General features: G+C 43.7%; 1 protein-coding gene across 1 annotated transcript; it reads right to left on the bottom strand.

Moving 5' to 3' along the window:
• Positions 1-244: 244 nt before the first annotated feature.
• On the bottom strand, positions 245-8,282 carry LOC126533813 (boophilin-G2-like). The gene is made up of 4 exons (XM_050181017.3): positions 8,173-8,282; positions 3,907-4,080; positions 2,234-2,443; positions 245-367 (listed from the first exon to the last, which is right to left on the bottom strand). Coding segments are annotated over exons 1-4 (429 nt in total). The 5' UTR covers positions 8,216-8,282; the 3' UTR covers positions 245-365.
• Between the last annotated feature and the right edge of the window lie 8,834 nt (positions 8,283-17,116).

Raw genomic sequence — 17,116 nt, 5'->3', positions numbered from 1 at the left:
TAGAGGGTATGGGAAATGGGAGAGAGTATTGAGAAGGAGAAAGTCACAATACACCATGCCACACAAGCATTCTTGCACCACGCACGCACCAAAGCCATCGCCACAGGCCGGGCTGCCAGGGTCATGAGCCTCCGGGACATGAACGCTTGCAGACGAAGGTCGGCAGGCACCACTTTCTTTATTACGGTCAGTAACAAAGTTCCATAAGTGCCAACACGCGTGCAATAAAGACGAAAACACATAATGACATCTTCGGCCTCACTCAACAGTATCCTTTTATTTACAAACTACATTTTGGGGCATCGCCGATGGTTTGAGAACCCTCGACATGCCGATATTGATGAGCAATCCTCCGGTAATTCGGATTCTGTAAAGAAAAGAAACAAAACAACTCCCATTAATAGAAAAAGAGGGTTCCGCTGGAATTTCATTTGGCGATGTGTGTAATTCTGTCTGGTGAACAAGCACACGCTTGCCTCTGATATCAATGAAACGGAAATAGCCAGATATATGAATACGCTATAAAAATATTTAGTTATATAGATCTCACTATGGTGATTGGCTTTGCTGTAAACTGAGGACGTATAAGCAGTGATAGCTTGTACCACAGCATGTTCGCTCTGAAATCTTCGATAAGTAGCACTGTAATAAACTTGTCTATGACGCTAGTTAAATTGAACGAGGATGGATGAGCAGTAGCTGTACATTTTTTTTCTTACATGAAATCATGTGTGGGATGCACTGTGCATAAAGAGCTGCCATTGATTCAAGAGTTTCTGCTTCAGTAGACGCGCTAGCGTCATTCTCAAGAAGAGGATCAAAATTAAGAAGGAAGGCCAAAAATACCACATGCAACAAACAAGAGCCACCAATATGTTTAGTCACCACAAAAATCTATACCCTTTCCATTGGTTTATACTAAGGCGAACATTTTCGGTTGCGTAGGGTATTAAGGGAACTCAGTATGGTTAACTGATGGCTTGCAACGCCCCAAGGGGATGTCTTGGCTATGACAATTAGGTGCTGGTTAATATTTTGGCGACCCGTGCTTTTTAACACGCAACTAAAGGAAACACAGGCCATTTATACATATTTCTAATACTGTCAAGTAGCTATCATGGTGAGAGCGGCAGTAAATGCACAAAGTTGTCTTGCGCAGCAGGTTTTATTGGCGCTGGGACCGTGGGATAAGCCAACTATTCCAAGTGCAAGGCGACAAGAATGCCGCTACGTGTATACAGGGCACTCAAGGACTTGCATGATTTATGCAAGGACTTGGATAAATCTGAAGACCTGATTGCAGGTATTCTTTAGGAGGGGAAACCGAAGCACAGCAATGGTTCCTGCCAAGGACCATTGGCCAGATACTTGCTCAATTGAGTCAATTCTATTGCTAATTTTTCACTTCCTGCAGTATACGTAACATGATTTATATAGAAGTAAGGTTTGTGAATGTTAATATAGCGACACTGTTCTTTGTAACATTATTTCTGGCGCAACTATAATCGCCCAGCGCTGAACAACAAAGCGGCAACTAATGGTTCAGATTACTTTAACGAGACATTCATTTGCGTTTAAGACGTTCATGTCTACAAAATAAATCACCATTTCTGAACGTCATCCAGCGTCCTGCTTCATTGATCAAAGAACACTTCAATACACCAGTGAACATTACAGCGTTCTTCAATGGCTTTTTGTGAAGAACGCTTTTTGTAATTGAAGAGGGAGTTATCAAAGCTCAATGGATAGTAATTTCAAAAGTCCCATGACATTCATAGCCACAGGTCGGTCTCAGTATTTTTGGTGCAGTCTATTCTGCTGTATGAGATGAAATTGAAATTATTTATGCGGACTATCTGTTTTTAATTCCGTCGACTACGGGTTGCACAAGCCCATTGTCCTGGTGGCCGTCCCTCTTTCGAAGATGAGGTCCTAAAATTTGAGCTCTGCAGTTGAATCAGGACTAATCTCTTTGTGCATCGTTCCCCGCGCGTAACTCAACAAACTTAGGCCTCACTGGAAGAAGCCCTTCAACAATTGCTCGAAATACATAGAAGACGGGTCCGCAATAGTTCGATTCATTCGGATAAGTGCATTGGTCCTTATTATCCCTTCAGTACTTGCGTGTTGAAAGGGCAGAACGTGCACATTAGGTTAGCTATTTCTGTTCCGAATGAATAGGCTAGACGGGAAAGCGAGCACAGAACGAGCGCAAATCGTTCATCATACTTACACGTGGCCTTGCAGGCGATTTCGCACTCCCACACGCTTTCGTAATTGTTTTCGTTGCCGCCGCAGCCTCCGTAGACGAATGTTTCACACTTTCCCGAGAGGACGTTGTAGTACCAGCGCTCCAACTGTTGGTTGCAAGAACCGCTGTCGGCCGCCGGCTTGCAGCCAGTCTCGAAGTTAGCGCCTTCAAAGTCGCTAGGTCTTTCAGGTTCTGCATATCAACGAGATGGTGTGTTTTGAATGGGCAGTTCGGTGCGTGGAGTTTCAGAATTCTTGAGTATTGTCAGGTTCCGATAACCAAATTTTACGTATCAGCACGTCCACCGCAGAAGCGCGTGGCCGATTGTGCTGGAGAAAATAAAGGTTGAGAATCTAGTTTCGAGAGATGTACGTACGGCTTTTCTTCTAGGTTAATTTCCCCTCCCCTTCATCGCGTTCTTCGCAATTGTATAAATACAGCTCTCTCGAACTCGATAGTGAAAAGCAGTGCCCCATATTCTTGTAGCACCAGCCCGACAAACGCGGCTGTCACGCTAGTGTCCCTAGAGTAGCAGTGCACAACAGAAATCTTAAGCGTTCAAAGTATTTATTGCAAGTCAACCTGAGATTATCGCTTTGTAAGCATTCGCATGACGCTACATAGCGAAACAATATGACTGTATGTATTAACACCATAAAATTTGACGGTTTAGGAAAATAATCATATAACAAAATACACACAAGTTTAACTTGTTTGTTTAAACCAATACAATAAATATTTTGGGCTTAATAAAAGAATACGCACAGCAGAAAAACCTTAAGGAGGATACATAGGTATGAAAACTGCAACGCCGGAGTGAAGTCTGTGATCTTGATAAACCTTGGCATCCACCATGTTTATGTCTTAAACCACTAAAATCATGGTGCCAACACAAAAAAAAAGTGCGAAAGCTCAATATACTTTACGCATTGAATGACAACGTGCACATACGCACCAGTTTACCTAAAAAAAAAAAAAAAAAAAACACGAGTCCGGGAACCGAAACCCGCTCGACCGTTTCGGCAGCGAATATGCTTCAGTGATTGCGATATTTCTTTACCTTTCATTGGCGGTATTTAACGCAAGGCAAGCGTGACTGTTGTGGGTTCCATAAAAGTCAGGCGAGCTAAGGACAGCCACACCTACTTGCGCATCGAAATAGGCACACGCGAAGAAGGACATAAATGTAATAACATCTCACATGTTTCGGTCTATAGGAATGCGCACCTTATGGAAGCGAATCATGTTGGACTGAAATGACGAACCTGTTATTTCAGCAACGCATTTCATGGGAATGGTCGTCCATCTGAACCACATATATCATGAACTTGATCTTTGCCATAATTCCATCGTTTCCTCTTAACGTTGACCGTTGTCTAAATGGCCCCAGGAAGAAAAAAAATAGCTTTATCCCGCCTCTAACAACAAGTTGAAAAAGAAAAGAAGTTGCATGCAGCTCTACCAACGATTGGCGCGGCCCGTTGCTCGGCGATAGAGATGTCCAAGGTCACTGCAGTCTGGCACGAATGACATATCGATCGTCAGCTGTTATCACGATGCTGCGCGCTCTACAAGTGCAGCAGCAAAAGGCTCGGGTCGCAGCTACGTACTCGGTTTGAACTGAAACAATGAATAGCAACAAGCGGCAGACTCACTAGCGCACGCTTTTGCGCACTCCTCGATGGTCTCAAAGTTGTTCTCGTTTCCCCCGCAGCCGCCGTAGAGGAACGAAGTGCACTCCCCGGTTTCAGAGTTGAAGTAGAAGCGCGGGATGAGCGCCCGGCAGATGCCTTCGTCCGCCGGCAGTCTGCAGATGGCGTTTCTCTGCGCTGCGTGGGATAATGAGTGTTTGCAAACTGCATACTATGCTATACTATACTATACTATACTATACTATACTACTATACTATACTATACTTTCTTACGCATATGGCGCGAGTGACCACTCCTCGGTCGAAGATAGACCGTTTTCTCGCTTAAGCATCGAAAAGGCAGATTATACCACCATTTTGTTGTTTTTTTTTAGTTGGAACATACTTTCTTCTAGAAATTGCATTTGACAGATAGCGTTGTTCCACCATTTCTGTAGCATTTAAGACGGAGGCGGACGTATTTTCTCGACAAATCGCATAATATTAACTAATTAGGTAAATATTACTAACTTTATCCCGAATGCTGCCATCGCAAAATTGAAGCCTTGCAGTGAAGAAGTCATTCTTTCTTGGAAGATATTGTTAGTCTAGAATCACTTCAGAGATAGCCCACTGTGTGCTACGTGGACACTTGGCGTCCAAGTTGGATGAAAGGGCGAACGCCTAAATTGAAGTTGGAAGGTCAGTCAACTTGCAGTTGAAGTAAATAAAAGATAAAGTTCCTGAGCGCGTTGGGGGTGAAATAAGGGCGGTGTCACTGCGCACGGCACTCTGCCGCGTCAATCCTTGTGTTAGAGAAGTTGGAGAGGCGTCGGATTCGTGGGAAGTTCTTTTTCTTCTTTTTTTTTCATTACAATATTTTCGGGATCGGCGCACATTTTAAGTTTGCACTATATATATATGGGACCGCACAATAACTTGACGAATGATGGCGAAATTATTTACATAATTTCCGAGGTTTTGCGTTTCTCAAAAACGATCTCATGATGAGACACGCCATTGTGGAGGTACGGGTCTGTGACACAATGGTTACAATATGACACTTCGCTGCTAGGTGTGCTATGTTCGAATCCGGCCGTCGGACAATGTTATTGATTTAATTTAGAAAACTGGCACTTTCGCCCAAAAGGCCAACCAGTGACAGCGATCGCAAGGTTGACCGTTGTGCTCGGACTACACAAACGGCGCTCAGAGTGTACGCGAGTGCGACTTCTTGGAGAGACACCGCACTGAAGTCCTGCTGGGTAAAAGTAACAGCACCCTGTCAGCTACGACACATCTGTCAACGATCGCGTGACCAACAGCTCCACCAGTGGTGCTGCCGTCGTCGTACGTCGACGGTGGGTGAAGTTAGACCACCGGAAAACCGTCAACGTTCAGAAAGTGCGCCAAGCGTCCTCGCGCGCCAGCTTGCATGCGAGAAATTGCCAACGATGTTCTATGGTGCTTCTTCAGGCTTGCCTGTGGGGCCTAATACACGGTAGAAATGCTCATTTCAAGGCATAACTGTTAAGAAAATGATCCAACGAGTACACTTCGCGTATAAATTTCCGAAGGCATGGTCGCAAGAGGATTTGGTGAAACGGCTTGGTTAGGTGAAACCTTCACTCGGTTTACCTGCAAGAAAGTTAGGACTACTGAGCGAGAACTATCAAGAACAAATAGGCAGCGAAATGGCAACTGCCAGACGTATGCACTACAGATGTACTAAGCACAGGCCGTCTGCGATAAGCAGCCTGGAAAGATTGTCTTGCCTCATATTCTTAACATAAGAAGCGCAGGAATGTGGCAAATACACAAAGAAAATGTATTATGTGCGATCGGACGCAAAGGAGCCCAAAAGAAACATTTACAGAAGCTTATTATCTGTAAGCATACTCAGCGCCAGCAAACAAGGACGGAAGGGAGACGACACCACAATGCGCTCCCTTCCGCCTCCCTTCCGTCCTTGTTTGCTGGCGCTGAGTGTGCTTTCAATTTGCCAACACGCCCAACAAATGGCAATGCTGAAATTTATTATCTGTGTTGTTCCCACCAGCACCTTCCCTCGTAATATAGTTCAGCCTGCCAGAACAGGGTGTACTGTGCGTAAAACACATTTTCCACTACTTATAAAAAGTTCAATTTTAATTTGAAACCCGGATCCTTGCCTCTCAGGAGACATTTTCCTGACATCCAATAATTATCGCCTGTGTGGTGTACAAAATCAATGCAAGATTGTTTTATAAGCTCCAGATATGCCCATATATTTTCGGATGTGCTCCAGCAAACTCTTCAAAAAGTATTGCAGCGATATCCCCCCTCTGTGCGATATCTGGTGGTACCTATATATGCTGTGACAATGTGCCCTTCAATATGCGTCTACTCATTGGAATGCATCGTCTGTAGAAAAGACGCGTGCTGGATCGAAGTGCCGAACCCATAATTTCACCACCTACTCATTTATTTCAAATAATCATTTAACTGAAAGGTCTATACGAACAAATTGAATTTCGTCGATTGATATCCTTAACTGGTAAGTACCTCCATGGTAGTGTTTTTTATGAAGATCCACGGCTGACCGGGGCAGCGCGTTTCTAGAATAGGAACTCTACAATGCGTTTTAGTGACCTTATTGGAGGTGCAGTTTCTTTATAGTATTGCATGTGGGAGATCACGGAATACTAAGCCTTGATTTAAATTAGTCGATGAAATGGCCAATAATTCTGAGAAATAAAACATCCATTTTGATTATTTACGCAGTTACGCTAAATAACTTTTTAATTAATTATATTACGGCACCTATTTCAATCTGCAATTTGTAGCTAGCGAGTATGCAAGGCTTATCGACTCGGAAAAAAATTCATTCATTCATTCATTCATTCATTTATACTGTTGGCCTATTTTTGGGTCCGTTACCAAGGCGGAAAATATTTATTACAATGCAGAAAAAACAATGCAGAATCACAGCCTTGTAGACATGTACATACAAAAATAAAATTAATCTGCATAACCTGGGTTCACAACAACATACAAATGCGGTAGTAAAAGCACACACAGCAACATCAATGTTTCCGAGAACTTGTAATTCGCCACAAACGAACTGTGGTGGTTAATTTGGTAGGTCAAAGTAAAGGTGTATATATTTTTCAACCGAACTGATAGAGTGTTCCATTCCATGATGTTCCATGATAGAGTGTTCCAGCGAGTTCCATTCTTCAATTGTTCGTGGGAACAATGAATATGACAATGGTACCGTTTTCGAGCAATGTGCGGTCAAACTTGCGGTAGAAATGCACTCTTGTTTTACTTATTTTACAGCGGAGTGACCAGTCGCTCAGCAATTTTACGTGTATTCGGGGTCTTCTTTCACGCTCGGAAAAAACATTTTTATGTAGCACGTATTGAGCAACAGAAAGCGGCATCGGGATTTTTTCATGTTACTCTGCAATTTTCTCGTTGACATTTTTCATCTCATTATAATATTTCAGAATACTTTAGAAGAATTGGGAATAATGCAAAAAAAGTATCAATATCTCGAAGCGACGGCGAACGACATTACCTTGGTTCTGTCCAGCTACGCAGAATTTGCTTATTTATAAATCTTGGTGCATGATAGTTGGGAAGCTCTGCATATATAATATGTACAGGCATGTATGGTCCTCCACTTAAGCGTATTTGCTTCTACGACATATGCCGATATGTCGATGTTTAGGAGTTCGAAAAGCAACTCGAGTCCTCGTACGCAGAATAGGGACCTCTTTGTCTCAACTGAAACGGAACGGCGCCAAAATTCACGAGCCTACAGAGGCAGGACACCATGCGCAATGGCAAAAGAAATGGTTTCCAAAAAGTTCTCAGAACGTCCAAAGTAACTTTTTGATTGAATAAGATGGCTGACACGTCACGTTAGAATATCTCGTGATTCTCTATAATGGTGTCTTCAGGTGTTCTGAGTTCAGCAGTATCGATCACAAATTGCGGTCTCGCGTTGTTACCACTGGTAGGATTCACGCGTATGAACATAACATAATGATTGGCGAAGAGGTAGAAGATCAGTTTAGTGTGGCGGTGACGTCGTCGTAATTCACGCGTGGGGACTGTCACGCTTTCTTTGTAGACCACGACGTAATTTATCAATTGACACATGAGTCACCAAAGCTCTCGGTGCACATCAGCAGTCCATAGGAATTCAAGGGGAAGGACACCTCGTGGACAGGGGACCCCTCTAAACATTGTGGACACATCGCAAGCCCCAGTAACAGTGTTTATATTTCGAAAACGGCTTACCCATTGCAGCGCCAAAGAAGGCAAGGAGAATACAATACTTCATGTTGAGTTTCCCTGCTGACCCTCTCAGCTGTCGCGGAGTGCGTGCTTGAAGCGGCGTCTTTTATATAGCGAGCGATTGCGCCGACTGCGTCATACGTAGTAGACACGCACCTCTGCTTTCTGCCGTAATTCCTATGGGAAAGATACCACATGCCTGATAAACGTGTGCGTTCTTCCAAAGAACAGTTGAGGCCACGTATTTAAACTGACGCCCCCCCTCATATCAGCCGCGCAACAACCAACAGAATGCAATAATGGTAGCGTCGTTTGCTGCGAGGGCTAGAAAGATTCGCCCATACACGTGCGTATCTCGGTTTCCCGGAACCCGGGTCGGTAAGCCGGCTTGTCGTCCACCTTCCCGCCTCTTTTTCTTTTGCCAATAGGAACGACGCCGCTCTTGTTGCCTGTAATTTGGCATTTATGTCTGCTTTCATTGAGGCATTTTTTAGCTTTCGTGCACTACCAGCTATTAAAATTGCAGTTTTAGTTTTGTGACTTTATTGCTGAATTTAGCATTTGCAGCAGCTTCAGGTGAATGCAGCACTGGGGCGCGAGCGTGGATGGTCGTTCTGAGCGAGCGGCGTAACCGAGTGCGCGCTCCTAACAAAGATCCCCGATTGCGCCTCTGATTACCACAGCTCTAGCACCACCTTGCTTCATGTAGTTTCGAATGGGGTTAACTACCTGGGAGCCAGTGCTTCAACGCCTTTCCTATAAGTTGCAAGATTTATGGCGCCTATACCACGAAATAATCGATAGATTACGTTCAGACGGCTATCACGCAGACGTCGCTAATTACGGTGAATGGAAAAGCATACAATAAACGGCCTGCCAAATGAAGTAGCCAGTTTTCAGCCTTAACTAATGAATTCAACCGTCGAGCTTGCGGTCCTTGAAGTCATCTCTGCCCGCGCACGCGCAACGCGGAGCATGCATGCGCAAGTTCTAGGGACAGATTGGCCAGTCGGAAAGAGCCGGTACATTGGACGGTCAACCTCGCTTGATTCCGAAAGTTCCAGTTTGTCATTCTGTTCGCCCCGATGCTTTTGTCGATCACAACCAGCAGAGCCAAGTGTTTGTAATTTAGAACGATCGAATCAAGAACACCTACTTACGTCAGGCGCCACGTATATAAGTACATGAAGGCCTACTCCAAGAACACTGTTCCGCCAGCACAACTCTGCTTCATCCGATTCAGCTGCCACAGGCACAAGCATTTACTGGATTCCGCTGTGAATCAGCGAGAAATTAGAACGTGCGGCAGATGAGTTGTGCCACACTTCTCCATAATCGTCCAACAGTGAGAGTGCCCCTTTCACTCCGTTTGAGGAACCCCATTGAAGCAATGGCTCTGCCACTTCTTGAAAACCCTCTAATGGCTCTAGACAAGCCAGTACCACCCTGGCTGTGGCAACTGATAGAATGTGCGTCGTATTTTGTAGAAGTTACATATGTAATTGTAGATAAACATACAAAGATGCATTTCCTGGAGCTTCAGTCTAAGTACTAGTGCTCAGAATTTAGTACTGACGCCTCAAAGTCTCAGGCCGGTGCTTCTTATGCTGCATTTGTCTAATCCTCCTCGGAATCCGGCAGTATGCATGGGAAAACAAGGATCTTTATGGCTCAAAGGCAGGAGTGATAGTGATTTTCACGTTTACATCACCCCTTTGTAATACGCTTTCATAGTTCCATAGTCATTGTTATTATTTCATTGTCCTTACATATTAGGCACTTTACAGCGATTAAGTTTTAGCCCTTCTACAGTCTTGTTACATCTACCGCTCACAATTCTTATTGACAACTCTTAAATTTGGCACATTTTGCCATCGATAACCCATTTATTGCCATTTGCTTGGAGCTCTTTGGCCACATGTCGCCCTTGTGCCAATAAAATGCATAAATGGTCATAAGAGCGAATGCGTGACGACTGTATGACGACGACGTTGTGATGCGAGCCGGAGGACAAAACTGGGACGACGACAAGGCATGGAAGACGACAGCATAAACAGCCACCAGCACAAACCTAGTAGGCCATGCTATTAGACGACTAGGTCCACTGGGTAAGCATCAGAGTGTCACGTCGACGGCACGAAGAAACTGAGATCACAAAGATCGAATGAGGGCAATGAAATTACCAAGAGGGCATCACGATGACGGTATAACGATGATTACATAACGACCATATGATGAAAATGGCGTGACGATTCAAGCATGACGAGAATCGGATGACGACGCTCGAGTGAAAAGTGTGGTATTACCATGAGGCATCACGACGATGAATGCGTGACGACTGTATGACGACGACATGACGAAAACCGGATAATGAAACTGGAATTATGACGACGCAACGACCCCGAGAGCATCACAACCGTGGGCACACACCTATGGTCCAAGGTATTAGACTACTTGGTTCACTGGGTCGACGTGAAAGGTGTGACGACGAAGGCAGAACCAGACTCAGATAAAGAAACTATAATGACGAACATAGAATGACCACGACGGCATCAGGGCAACGTGCACATGCCAGCCTACTGCCGAACATGCCAAACGGCCAGCCGTCCAGCCAGCCAGCCAGCCAGCCAGCCAGCCAGCCAGCCAGCCAGCCAGCCAGCTAGATAGATAGATAGATAGATAGATAGCTAGATAGCTAGATAGATAGATAGGCTTAAAACGGCTTAAGTGGCGAAAGAATTCTAACCGTATTAACAAACAATCTGCCCTCACGAGTCCTGCATTCACGTGTATGAAGCAGCATGTTTGGAGTAGTAGTAAACATTAGTTATTTTCCTTCTAACAGGCCTGCTTTCAGCTTCTTGTGTTTCCATTTAATAAGCGCTGTACAGGCTGAAGGTCTCGTTTTTTTCGTGCTCATTTTAGGATTGATATAACCTCCACATACTAGCGCCTATTGTACCGCGCTGAACCAGTGGCGCAGTAGGCAGCGCGATACTGCCGTCATATTCAGGCAGAGAAATGGCTTGGTGATTTTCAGTGGCACTAACATTTTTACTACAGTTATTTTTCCTGGTCCCTGTAATCTATTGGTGAAAGACATCACATTGAAATAACTATATTCCAGTGTTTTATTAAGTACTTATGATCACATAAATGCCAAATATTTATGGTCTGATGCGCGAGGCATTATCCTGCACTTGAGATAAAACTCACGAAGCAAAAACAGGAACACAAAACGTGTTTGTTTACAATTTGGAGAATTTAAAAGTAATAATAAACACCTCGCGGATGACAAAAATCTATCCCTTGAGGCAGATTACTGGAAGAGCCAGACCTTAGCTGCACAAGAAATATAATGCATAAATGAGCATTTAATAAATTTCACTAATTTAGATTTCTAGTTTTTACATCAGAGCACATTTCTGAATTTACCGATTGTAGCCGATCAACCCGCAAGGCGCTGCCACATTGAGCGAATTCTAAGGTAGAGATACGGAAGATAAACATTTATTCCAGACATGTGCGGAAAATACATGAAGGTTCGCGTCATTATTTTCTACAGCGACGAAAACTGCGATTTGTTAAGATATGAACTGCAACAACGGATTACCGCAATTCTGATGCCATATATGCAGAAAATTTTGTCATCCTCATAGTTTGTTCCTAGCTGAAATGACTTGCAAGACCACTGGGTCAAATTGAATATGTCAAATATGTGCCATAAAATAAAAACAACTAGAAATTTAATTAGTTACAACTACCTAATTAGTCAATTGTGCATTTCAATTTGGCATGCACATCAGGTCAGCTTTTTCGAGCAATCATGGTCAAGGATTATAATTAGGCGGTCTCCCATAGCAACATAATAAAAATTCTGTATAAGCATACAAAGCATGTATAGTCCTATACGTATTAAAAAAGTTAAAAAAAAAGAATTGACTTTTGCAGTTTCAAGAATTAAACACTCAATTCGAACTGCTTCACCAAGAATATGCATATATACTTCGCTCAATTCTTCAATGTGGTATATTTGTTTAGTTTTCACATGAAAAAATGCATTGGTAAAATAGAAACAGTACAAGGAAAGCAATTAGATTTCTGTACATCAAGCATCGACGCCATGATTCGCCGTTTGAACTTCTTGCGAGAGCATGACTTTTCACAATAAGCGAATTTGCAAAGCTGTACGTTTAAAGCGCCTATTCTAGCTCTTAGATAATTAAGTAAACTGAAATAGACGTCGATTTCTATCGTTCTCAAACACCAGACCCTCAGCACGAAGCATAGTAGACATTCATGAGAATTTATGTTCCAGGATGATACATTTAAGTCATCATTTTTCCCACAGACAATAAGAGAGGGGAATGCACTACTTGAACGCATTGTTAGTAATATAAGTCAACTGGTATATTTATCTCAAAATCAACTCATATCTGGCTACTTCTATAACTGCTACTGCTATACTGCAATATGTAATGTATATATTGGTGTTTTTTCATACAAATGAATTGTTTGTGCTAATTTTCAATAATATTTTAAAACTCTTTACTCAAAATTATTAATATTGTCTTTGTGTATGCGAATTCGTTGCCTTGAGATGACTTGCAGAAATGCGTTTGTATTGTCCTTATCCTTTGTTCACAATATTTCGCATTTTTATCAACAGAAACTGTTAAGTTTCTGTTCTTTCTGTTAAGTTTCGGATACACTGTTGTGGTGCTGTTAGCGTAATTTTCAATACACATTCGCAAACATGGTCAACTATCCCATTATTGATTTAGGAGAATTAACATGGTACCCTCGTTGTGTCACAGAAGCATTCGTACTTGGTCATGCAGCCTTTCTAATGGCTAAAACTCAGTACAAACGCTCTGAAGAAATTAATATTATGAAAATTTATAGAAATGGTTCACTCGTAATGAAAGTTCGAAATAATTTGTGTCCCGACCCTGCTAGAGCGGTACATCTCGGGCTAACGGTAGGTAATATGTCAATAAAGTTAAATAATAGAGGAGCATTTGTAAGACGCTATCATTAGGGAGATCAAACGCACATTTAGAATTTAGGTCAAACAAGGCGGGTATTTAAACGCTTTAGACTAGTTCAACTTTAAAACTTTTGTGTGTATGTATTTTTCAACTGCTTTTGTTTCCACACCATAGATATTATGCGTCTGCTCGGCAAATTTGCAAGACATGGGACCATCCTCCCACAAGAACAACGCGATGCACGCAACCACGGATTGGACTGCCTCCTGGATCAGTCCGCTTTTCTTCACGCCAGCTGGCGCATCAACCAGGTTTGCATTCGTACTCCAGCGCAGGCCTGTTTTACCCGGCAAGATGCCGATTCGGCATGCGAGGCCAACTCGGAAAAAGAAGACAGAAGGGTTCGGCTTAATAAAGGAATTATGCACATGCAAACATATATTTGCACGCAGTATATTAGGCAGCGCTTGTTTGCACCTGTCCGATTACATGGAGTACAGAGCGGGCCGGAACATCGGTAGGTGCGTTACAGTTGGGTCTACATATGAGGCGATGTGTTATGCGAGTGCTACCCTGTGTGTGACTTATTCGGCAAGGCCGCGGCAGGAGCAACAAGAATTGCCAGCATCCACGGTCATCAAAGTCCGGAAGGGATAGGGTGCGGCAGGGGGGGGGGGGGGAGGGGGGAGGGGATGTTCTCTTCGAAAGCATCACTTCAATTAGGACAGCACGCGCAGGTCTTTGTCCTTGTACGAAAATTCAAGCAATTGGCAGGAAGCACAAAGACGTTCCAAAGAGGGGAGGGGCGGCCGGTCGATTAGGTAATCATTCGCTAAATGATACTAACGATGCTTGTTGTATACGTGTGGCGTATGTTGCGCGAAACAAAGCGCGGGCGAGACCTTGGGCGAACGAGCGGAAGCTCGCCAGACAAGAGCCAAATTGCAGTCGGATCGCATGCGTCATTGCTAAAGAAAAGGTCAAAAGTGACGTGTGTTGTAGAGTGACGCCACGCCGCATCACGTATTGCTTTCCGGTGAACAATGGCTATAAGGAGCACGCAGACAAGGCGTAGAAACGGCGGTGCTCTGAAGAGTTGTTATCGCACGGCGGTTTCGCAAACGGAGGAGATAGTACGAGACGTCGAAGAGAAGGAATGAAAGGCGCGGGGAAAAAGTGATTGTTACTTGTGTATAATAAGCTGGAAAAAAATAAACATCTTTCTTTCATCAAATGATCACAAAGAATGCTAATACCAAGTGGAAGCATACAAAGGCGCTGTCGCCAAGTTATTGTGAAAAAGGAAGCAGCGAGTGCAAACAGTTTGCACGGAAGGCGTTTATGCGATGAAAACAGCTGCACTTATAGCTCTTCATAGCACAATCACAACTGCACTTCGTGCGCGAGAAATTCCATAGAGCTCCGGAAGCAACAGCTGTGCGATTCTAGCCAGCCTTGAGAAATAACTGCGGCTTGATTCGCCCACCGTGGTGGCTTCGTGCCTAAATGAAATTCTGCTGTGAGCAAGCGTTTCCCAATTAAATCATCGGGCACAATAGGCGGCCGTGATTTGAAAGGCGGGGAATGTATTGGAGCTTGTGCACTGCACATTGCCTGCACCTAAAACCGATATGCTTGGTCAAAAAAGAAAAAGAGTACCCCATTACAGAGAGTTTATTATAACTCGCGGGCAAGACAAACCCTTCCAATATACAACAAAGCCAACCTATATGTACCGTGTACGTGTACCTATCTTACTCTAAGACATTTCGCTAAGGCTATCTCCCTGACAGTGCGACGGCAGCTACATTAGGTTTTTCGTATTATCGTTACTTTCAAACAAGCGAATCAAGAATAGGTCAACTAAACCGGGTACGGGCATGTTACGGTTCCGGCAGTGTTTATTTATTTATTTTGCACTAGTTCTCTAGAAAAGGGCAATACACTAGTCCAGCTTCCTTTGTTCCGTCTCGTGCGCTTGTTTGTTCGTTCCGCCCCTAGTATTTCAAAATAAAACGTACCTGCGGGTGCAGTAACACTAGAATAGTGAGTCCAAGGAGGGTCCTCGCTGGAAAGACAGTTATGTCAGGGGATCTGCTTTATCCTGTTGCGCTAGCCTCGAACTTATGGAAGCTTACGAAATTGTTTTTATGCATTCGATATCCGGTTTAAAGCAAAGCTGTTTTCGCAAAGCAGCAAACGTTTCACGAAACGTCCCCAAACAGGGTGCATGCCTTTTCTGAGAAAACGTTACAGTCTTGCCCGTAACACGAATGTGGTGAGATATAGAGCTGGTGAAATACAATGCGGAATAAGCCTCAGGCACATTTCTGTGGGTCCCAGCCACGGCGGCCGTATTTCGATGGGGGCGAAATGCGGAAACACCCGTGTACTTAGATTTAGTTGCACGTTAAAGAAACTCAGGTGGCCGAAATTTCCGGAGCCCTCCACTATGGCGTGCCTCATAACCAGAAAGTGGTTTCGGCACGTAATACCCGATAATTTCATTTTAAACTTTTGTGTGGCGTTGGTTCGAGTGAACATTTGCAGCTGCGAAAACCGACAGTAAGCGTGAGTCGTACTCCTTGCGGAAGTTGCTTGCTTGTTTTCTTGCTTGCTTGCTCCTCATTTCGTGGCGTTTATAGATTACGATGAATTAGCCCAGTAACGGGAGAATAACGGGTGGAGGGGACGAGAAAGCTTTAAAAAAGTACGGCAGGTAAGGCAGGCATATTGAAATTAGGAAACAAACTTAAGCGACATTGAATTTAAGGAAAAATAATATTGATATTTACATAACATATTCGTTGGTGTTAGCATGATTTTGAATGCACATTCGCAAACACGGTGAATTATTTTCTAATTATTTGATGAGAATTAACATGGTACACCCGCTGCATCATAGAAGCATTCGCACTTGGTCATGCAGACTTTCCTATGCCTAAAGCGCAATACAAACACCCCGAAGAAGATATTCTTCTGAGAACTTAAAGAAATGGCTCTTTCTCGCAATGAAAGTTCGAAATAAGTATTTTATCAGTTTTCTCAATCAAGGTCAGGCTAGAAATTCAATTATCAATGTTTTCAGGTTCCTTGGACGTATGCAAAAACGGGAACTGCCACCGGCTGGTCCAGCACAGATAAAGGTTTACTGGTGGGATAAGGCAGCATAATTTGGTAAGCAGAACCGTGGAGCCACCGTGGCGTCAGGGCAGCGTGCTCGTCTGGCGCCCTGGAGGCCGGGGTTCGATTCCCCCCAGACCGAAATTTCCAAGTTTTCTTTTCAAAGAGATGAATTTTATTTGTTTTCATAAATCTGCCTAAGAAATAGCATGTCAATCACGGCATTTCTTGATGTTTTTACTCTTTCCGCAGACGCACACCTTTGGTAGCATCTTTCTGTCTCGTCGACTACGGCGATAGGTTTTCGCGTAATGGGTCCTATAATGCTTTCGAATTAAAACAATTTGGAATAAGTTTACATCATACCCGCCAGGGCTGCTCTCTAGATACTCTGAGCCCTCTGGCTCAGAGTATCCAGCGGAGTCCGTGCCTGACGCATGTATAGATAAGTACTCAGACAAGATTCTATGTATATATAATACGCTGGTTTCATCCACCCAGCACCAGAAAAATATCATGCATTTTTATATCAATGAAGCGCACCAGATACCTATAGGCACATGCATATATACAATGCGACAAAAGTTGGTGTGAAAGAGGTTCACACGCGATGTCACGTACATAAAGAGCCGAGTTGGTTACAAGGCTGCTTTTGAACCTTGTTCCACGAGCGCAGCATTCCAATAATCTGTCCATTGTACCCAGTGACCCCAGTTAGCGTGGAAGAGGTTAACCGAGGAAAGACATACCCACCGTAAACTGTGTGAAGTTTCCAAATAATGCCTATCGCCATCATAAGTTACGCAGATGAGATAGTGGCATAAGTTAGCCTA

The sequence above is a fragment of the Dermacentor andersoni genome, chromosome 7, assembly GCF_023375885.2.
Source record: "Dermacentor andersoni chromosome 7, qqDerAnde1_hic_scaffold, whole genome shotgun sequence".
Lineage (NCBI taxonomy): Eukaryota > Metazoa > Arthropoda > Arachnida > Ixodida > Ixodidae > Dermacentor > Dermacentor andersoni.
Note: the sequence above shows the minus strand (reverse complement) of the source record. Positions and strands in the feature narration are given on the sequence as shown.

Excerpts from the sequence above, each read along its gene's own strand:
- LOC126533813 (XM_050181017.3), bottom strand. The coding sequence starts at position 8,215 with ATGAAGTATTGTATTCTCCTTGCCTTCTTTGGCGCTGCAATGG. Across the intron at positions 4,081-8,172 it reads CTTCTTTGGCGCTGCAATGG|CGCAGAGAAACGCCATCTGC; the intron begins GTAAGCCGTTTT and ends TATCCCACGCAG. Across the intron at positions 2,444-3,906 it reads GTGCGCAAAAGCGTGCGCTA|AACCTGAAAGACCTAGCGAC; the intron begins GTGAGTCTGCCG and ends GTTGATATGCAG.